The 7573-nt window shown below is 34.6% G+C and overlaps 1 protein-coding gene across 2 annotated transcripts in view; it reads right to left on the bottom strand.

Annotated features, from left to right (window-relative positions):
- LOC106685343 (serine/threonine-protein phosphatase 2A regulatory subunit B'' subunit gamma) overlaps positions 1-7573 on the bottom strand; it is a 50429-nt gene that overhangs the window by 13670 nt on the left and 29186 nt on the right. For both annotated transcript variants that reach the window (XM_067046691.1, XM_014427946.3), the window contains 2 exons: positions 6415-6603; positions 4783-4919 (listed from right to left, as the gene is read on the bottom strand). In XM_067046691.1, coding sequence (XP_066902792.1) covers positions 4783-4919; positions 6415-6603 — 326 coding nt within the window. The remainder of the gene's footprint in view (positions 1-4782; positions 4920-6414; positions 6604-7573) is intronic.

Below are 7573 nucleotides of genomic sequence, written 5' to 3'. Positions count from 1 at the left end.
GGACTGGGAAGCTGCTCGCCCAGAATAATAACAACCAATTTCCATTTGGCTCCTGGTAAAATCACTTCAATACAAATTTATGCCCCTACTTAAGATTCCTCTGTAATAGAAAAAGAACAATTTTACTCTGACCTAGAAAGGATAACAAGCACATTCAAAAGTATGAATAGGAAAATTATCTGCTATGGAGACTTCAATGCAAGAATGGGATGGGACTATAGAGATACACATGGAGTTATGGGAAAGTATGGTGGAGAAAGAACAAAGAATGAAAATGGTCAGCGATTGACTGATTTTTGCATTGAAAATAACATGCTTATAGGTAACTTCTTTTTTCCCCAAAAGAAAATTAACAAAATTACCTTCTCAGCACAGGAATGAAATAGTATTATTGACTATTTTGTGTATGATCGTGATATTAGACACTGGTTCACAGACATTAAGATGATCAGAGATGCTGAAATAGACATAGATCATTTGCTATTAGTCACGGACACATAGATCATGAAGCCTAGAAGCATAAAAATTAAGGCATACGAAAAGATAAATGTGAGAGCCCTTGATGCAGTTGATAAAAGACAAGAATACAAGGCATGTCTGGAAGTATATGAAAGATAGCATACTTGAATCAGCAAGGTCTATATGTGGAATGAAGAAAATAAACACTAGACTCAAATACACCAAATACTGGAATGAAGAAGTCCAAGAATTGGTCCACAGAAAGAAAGAAGAATTGAAGGCTTACCTGCGGAATCATACACCACAGAAATGGGAGTACATTAAGTGGAGAAATGATACTAAGAGAAAGAAATGCTTTATTCATTCAATTCTGCACAAATACATCGGGTTGCTACATACATAGACATCATACTAATCAATCCGTTATCAGACATATATAAATTACATGTTTTTATATGATATAATAAAATAGAAAACATTTTTTTTTTCCCAGTTTTCTTTTATTTTTATTTTACAATTAATACCAGTCTACACACCAAATACAAGTTTTTCAATTTATTCCTTTTTTTTCTTTCTTTTCCATTTCACAATTTTTATTTCATTTGATCGGCAAATTCCCCTATATAACAAACATTAGAAATATAAAAATAATAAAGTAATAAATAAAACAACAAACAAGATATGAGATGTATGCATACCATCCCTCCTCTGGATAACTCACTTACTCATTAATTTCCATGCATGTGGTGGTGGATGATTCTCAGGGAGTTGAGTATTATATTCTCTGTTATCCTAGCCATGTCTTGGACATCGACCCCGAGTTCCTCCATGAAGCTCCTAGTTGTGCTGGGAATCGTTCCATGGGGTTCAAACCAGAGGCCTCTCACGTTGAAGTCTCGTTCTTCGAAGCCCTCACGGAACTTCTCCTTGAGGAAAGGGATGCATTTATCATAGATTTCCTTCTTTTTCCTATCTATCTTATTTGCCTGGTCCAGGTCGTTATTTTCATATCTCATGGTGGGATCTAGAATGATTGCCAACTTCCCCTTCTTAGGAAAAGCAACTATATCCGCATTTCTTGTGGATCCATCCGTATCTACACAGTAGACCTCGTCAAAGCAGGCAAAATCTCTTTCTTTTATGAGCTTCATTAACTCGTACTTCACTCTATGATGTCGGCGTGTCATGAGGGAGTTGTTGGGGCATTTTCCCAGCACATGTGCTGGTGTTTCCGGCTCTCTGTTGCATTTGCGACAGAGGGACCCAACTTCTCTATCCTGTCCTGTCCGTTGACACCTGGGACTCCACGTAGGGGTGCATAATTTAAATTCAATTTCAGGGCATTGGACCGTTCAGAGTCCATAAGTATTTGTTTATTGTATATAAACTTATTTGCTCTCGAGGTCTCTTTGAAATGGCATACTCCAATTAGCCCATTCCTTGAACGCATTTTCACATAGCGACTGTCGTAGAACTTTCACACTCCGATGCCCCCTGATCAACGCCCAATCTATTGGCACATTCAGCAATCTCGGCTGAACAATCGAAAGTGGACTGGAACAGAGCATCGGGTACATTTGAGAGCCGCTGAGCAATGGACCAGTGTCGTAAGGGAGCCTCCCATTGGCCGAGGATCAAGCTTAGACCTCGGTACCTCCTCAGAACATACATCGCTGTGGAGGTGTTCGCAGGGAGCCCTATAATGGTTTAACACTTCTGCGAATCATTGTGTCGATGCCATCGAGCTGCCAGGATTTCAGGACGTGAGGGGAGCAGTTTGAAGAGGGTATGTAAGACCCAGGAACACATATTGGTTGACAATGTTGACCTTCTGCTTGGGCTTAAGCAAGCACGAGGTGACGAGCTTATCCAGATTCTTATTCAACTTTGTCACTGAATCCTTGTTGAACTGTAGCTCTCCCGAGAATATGCATCTTAAATATTTTATAGTGTCGCCTTCTTTCATTGTTTGGATGCTATCTCTGTTCTCGAGGGAGAGCTTCATCGATTCCAGTTCTCCTTTATTTATGATGATGCCCACTCTTTTGAGGATTCAATGCCACACCGATTTCTTTGAACGTCCTCTGTACGCAATCAATGACTCTTTCCGCAGCAACCCTGTCGCACGCTGCAACCACCTGTCATCCACGAACCCTAAGAGGACCACACAACCTTAGTCACTATTGAACTTATATCCATATTTACTTACAAAGTTTTGCTCACACAGGTCACAGTATAGATGGTCTAAGGCCAGGTTGAATAGCGAAGACAACAAGAGGCCGCCTTGAGGTACTCCACACTTTGCTCTGATTTGGTTTGTTGAGTGGGCACCTACATTTATTTTGATGTTGTTTGTAGTAAGGAGAGCTGAAATAAGATCCGTGACACACCCCTTGCCTTCAGTGAGCTCACAATATGAGCATGGCCAACATTGTCAAAAGCACTAATAACGTCGAGAAATACCACACAATTACTTTTCTTACTTTTTGCATCCTTCAAAATCGCATCGATAATTCTCGGGCTGACTTGCGTTCTTGGAAGGCCCTTTATAAAACCCCTTTGATTTCTGTGGAAGGTGACCTGTTTCCTATGTTCACAGTCAAGCACCTTCTCAATGATTCGGTGCAAGATAGAATATATCGTAATCGGCCTCCAGGATGATATATTATTCACATTTCCTTTGCCTTTATACATCAAAATCGTGCGCCCCCGCCTAAATGGTTCTGGTACATATGCCACCTTCAACATTATCTCCGTAATTCTCTTAATTATATGAGCTATATCAAAGAAATTTATCGTCCGGATTAATACACCATCCGGCCCTGGCGATGTATCAAAAGAGGTAGATTTAATAGCTTTCTTTATTGATTCAGTTTCTATTGAGATCAAATTCGGCATCGGGGCCTGTCAAAATAAATAAAGTGATATACACTTATGTCAAACATCATAATAGAGGATACAAATCAATGTATAATGTATACAAATAAGACACACAGAAAGAAAATATATATATATAATAGACATTTTTTTTTAGGCTTTTAAAGGTCCTGATTCTATTATTTTTTAATCTGATTATTGATCGTGCATACACACTTCAATTTATTATTACTTTTGGAATTTTTATTAATATAGGGATCATTTATTTAGCTTTCAGGATTTCTGATTTTATCAGACTTTTTATTGAGAATAAAAATTTCGAATTAACATAACAATAGAAATTTGATATGGTATAGGCATTGTTAATCTGGTTTTCAAAGATACTATTTTCAAATTCCAATCTAATTTTGGATTGTGCTTGCACATTTCAATAAATGCTTATAATGTTTCCATGGGTACTGAAGCTGATTTCATAATTTACATTTTTGGATAAGCATGCACATGCTGTATTACATGCATAATTTTTTATAGAACAATACAAATACCTGAAGGGAGAGATTTAAGAGATAAATAGAATGCTTTGAGTCTCAAATGAACAAACACACAAATGCTTATCTGAGGAGGAGTTTCACCGAAGCTATCTATGCTGTCTTCTTACTGCTGCACTGCTGTCATCCAACCCCCTCCGAGTTCACTGAGTCAGTGCAAATGGTTATCACAGCAACTCTCATTCGATTCAGGTGCAACCGTTCCATCCAACGCTGGCCAGCAAAGTGTAGTTAGAAGTTGTGAGTGTAACCAGGTTATGGCGAAACATATGATGTGTAAGTCACAGTGTCTTGAATTTTGAGGGGGAGTTAAAATGATATCACCACATAAAAATTTTACAGCATCCGGATGTGTAAATCCGACAGTAAAAATAAACCAAATTACACATGCGTGATCAAAAGTCTGACAAATAGAATCAGGACTGTTGAAAACCTATTAAACAATCCCCATATGGAAGATAAATCCAGATGAATACACTAAAATTAAAATTAAAATTACTTGAATATCCATTATTGAAATTAACATAGTTATTTTAGAATAACAAAAGATAACTTTTATGAAATAAGTCCAGTCTGTAGGGTTACAATTGAAATTGAAAAAGTTAAATTTGAAATGGAAAAGGTTTCAATTGATATAGAAAAAGTTACATTTGACTTGGAAATGCTATAATATATATATAATTAACTTTGTGAAATGAAATAACAAATTACTTATTTGAGTTGATGTCAACAAGCCATAAGAAAAATAAATGTGACTGAAATAAATCAAATCAAACACTTCTAAGAAAATCCATTTAAATTTTAGCCAAGAATCTATGACAAAATTTAATCTGAATTAAAATCGCAGTTATATATTTTTCTTTTCACCGATTAAAAAAAAAGTAATAAACAGAATTACCCAGCAAGCTCATTTTTACTTAACATCCCATTGTGATCTTTATCTAGATTAAGGTACTGGCCATATACTCTTAAGGCTGAGGGTGCAGAAAACCAATTAGCATCTTGTAGATCTTTAGGAAGATTTCCATCTCTAAGCTGAGAAATAATTAAATTAATTAGTAATTAAATCTGATGTGAATCCAAATTCACAATGGTAAAATGAAAATAAAGCTATATAAACACATGTAAAAATAAAATTCAGACATTTAAATTGATAATGGCATAGATAATTGATACATTTTATAACAGTAAAAAACAGACGATAAAAGATTTTTTATTATAGAATTTAAGCTACTTTCCATGAAAAAAGTCTAACAATAGATTTTATTGATTGCCAAGAAAACCTAGTTGTTACATAAATGGTTGCAAGTGTCATACATATTCCAACTGGTGGTATTTTTCACTACCCCCTACCTGGCCAATGCTTACATACAGAGGGGGGGGGAAGTAATCTTAAGTTACCAACCTATTCTAATCATGGTGGAAGGGGGAAGAGTCAAATGTTCACTACGTGGTACTGCCACAAAATAAAAGTCTACCCCTAAGGCCAGATTTGAATTGGCACTGCTGCAGTTCCGAGGTTGGTTGAAGGTGATGCTTCAACTTCCTTGACTACATATGGCTTATGATAATTAAATTTCAAAAAATTAAAATTTAAAAGGTTGCTGATAGTTCTCATTATGTTTAAAAATATTGTGTCCAAATCTCCCTCATTAAACAAGAATCATAGTCAAAGTTGAGAAATAAATAATTTGTAAATACTATATTCTATAGTCTATATTATATATATTCCAGTATAGTCTACATTAAAATATAGAGCAATAATTTATTACAAATTCCTTTCGTTAAATCTAGTTTTTAATAAAATTCATTTTTTGGGAGAGAGAGGGGGACACTCATAATGTAATTTTAGAGGGCACTACTGATCTAGGCCAGTGTTTGTGCTTAAATTTATTCCGATATTTATTTTAATATTAATTTTTGATTAAATTAATTTAAATATTAATTTTTAGTTAAATTTATTTCAGTACTTAGTAAAATGAATAGTTTATTAATTATAAAAAAATAATTCAACCAAACCCACCAGCTATTAATAATTAAACTGAAATTAAGTGGTATTGGAAGAATGACTTTTATCTTAGTAGAGAATTTTTTTTTCCCATTTTCGAGTAACATTGAACCTGCTAAGCCTAGTCACTAACACTTCATTTAAACTTAATATGTTTAGTAGAGGCCATGATGGCCACGTGGGGTGAGGGTCCAAGAATGACTGGTTCAATATGTTACGGGTTTCATATCCACCTGGATCAGTCAATATTTATTTTGCAGCAGCCCCAGAAATGTATCTTGGATATTGCATAAAATTTCAATAAGTGAATCCTTGAGCAACAAAGAAATAAAAATAAAAAATACTGACCATATTTGTTCAGTTTACAATATAATTTATTGTACATAGAATATTTCATTAAATAATAAAAACATATTTTTAAAACCCTGTTTCGCAGTTATATAATTTTGTTATAATACATATCACATACAAATCAAGCTAATATGTCTACTTAAATAATGATAATAAAATACTGAAACATACTTCCAAAAGATCATCAAGAAAGCTACAGGCCAGAATGTCTTGGATTCTAATCTTTCCTGTCCTCATAGGATCCAGGAAGAATAAAAATTTTCTTACAGCAGTACAAACGTAAAAACTATGAAAGGATTTCTCAAGTCCATCTAACTGAGGTAAAGTTGGAATCAAGTCCAGGATATAGCTTTCCAAATCCTGCAAAAGATTTAATACATTATGATAAAATATCTGATTATTATAAGTAAACTATATATGTGTATTTCAACTAAGAAATATAAAAAAATATTGGAAGATCGCTGATTAATAATAAAAGATCGTGTGTAATAATAAAAGGAAGATAGTCTGTCTGGGTGTGGTAAAAGAAAAACTCAAATAGTGATTAAAATATTTATATTAAGCCAGTGTTTCACCCCACGTTGCAGAGCTTCATCAGGACTAAAAAAGATACAAAAACTTAAATGATGTAAACATTAATGGACAAAGTAAATGAAAAATTAAATAAGAATAATAAATGGATTTAGACAATTAATGAAAAAGCAAATAACAACAGATAAAAAAAGGGGGATAAGAATAAAGGAAGTCGAGTACGAACTCGTTTCTGATTGCGGGAGAGAGTTCGTACAAAGTCGTAACGATCCGGGAGAATAATTTATACACGGTCAGGGACGTAAACTACCCATTTCGCTCACGCACGGTACACATTGAGGAACTTAGAGTGCCTCACATAATGCCTCAGAGCGAGCCGGACGGCAGTGCTCAACTTGAACCATCTCACAGCTAGAAATTTTATTTGTAATTGTATATATAGGTTACGTTCTAGGTTAAGTTACAATGTTTCGTTTTCTTTTCTGTACTGTGAGTGCAAAGTGTATTTTTCTATAGGTCAAAAGTGTATCAGTTCAGTTATCTTTTGTTTATTTTAGTTCCTCCATACGAAGGAACTGGAGGGAGGGAGTTAGCTGTATATATAGCCTGTAAATAATAATAAAAATCTTGTACTATTAGGATTAAGTACCTTTAAGTTTATCAACAACCTGTCCTTATATATACCAGAGAAGTCTGATAATAAAGTTAGTTATTCAGTAGCTGTGTGTCATTACTCTACCCGAATCCCTTTTATTTTTAAGTTATATTGTCAGTCTAATCGTCAGTATAAATATATATA

The sequence above is a fragment of the Halyomorpha halys genome, unplaced genomic scaffold (assembly GCF_000696795.3).
Source record: "Halyomorpha halys isolate HHAL.00 unplaced genomic scaffold, Hhal_1.1 Scaffold683.1, whole genome shotgun sequence".
Taxonomy (NCBI): Eukaryota; Metazoa; Arthropoda; class Insecta; order Hemiptera; family Pentatomidae; genus Halyomorpha; species Halyomorpha halys.
Note: the sequence above shows the minus strand (reverse complement) of the source record. Positions and strands in the feature narration are given on the sequence as shown.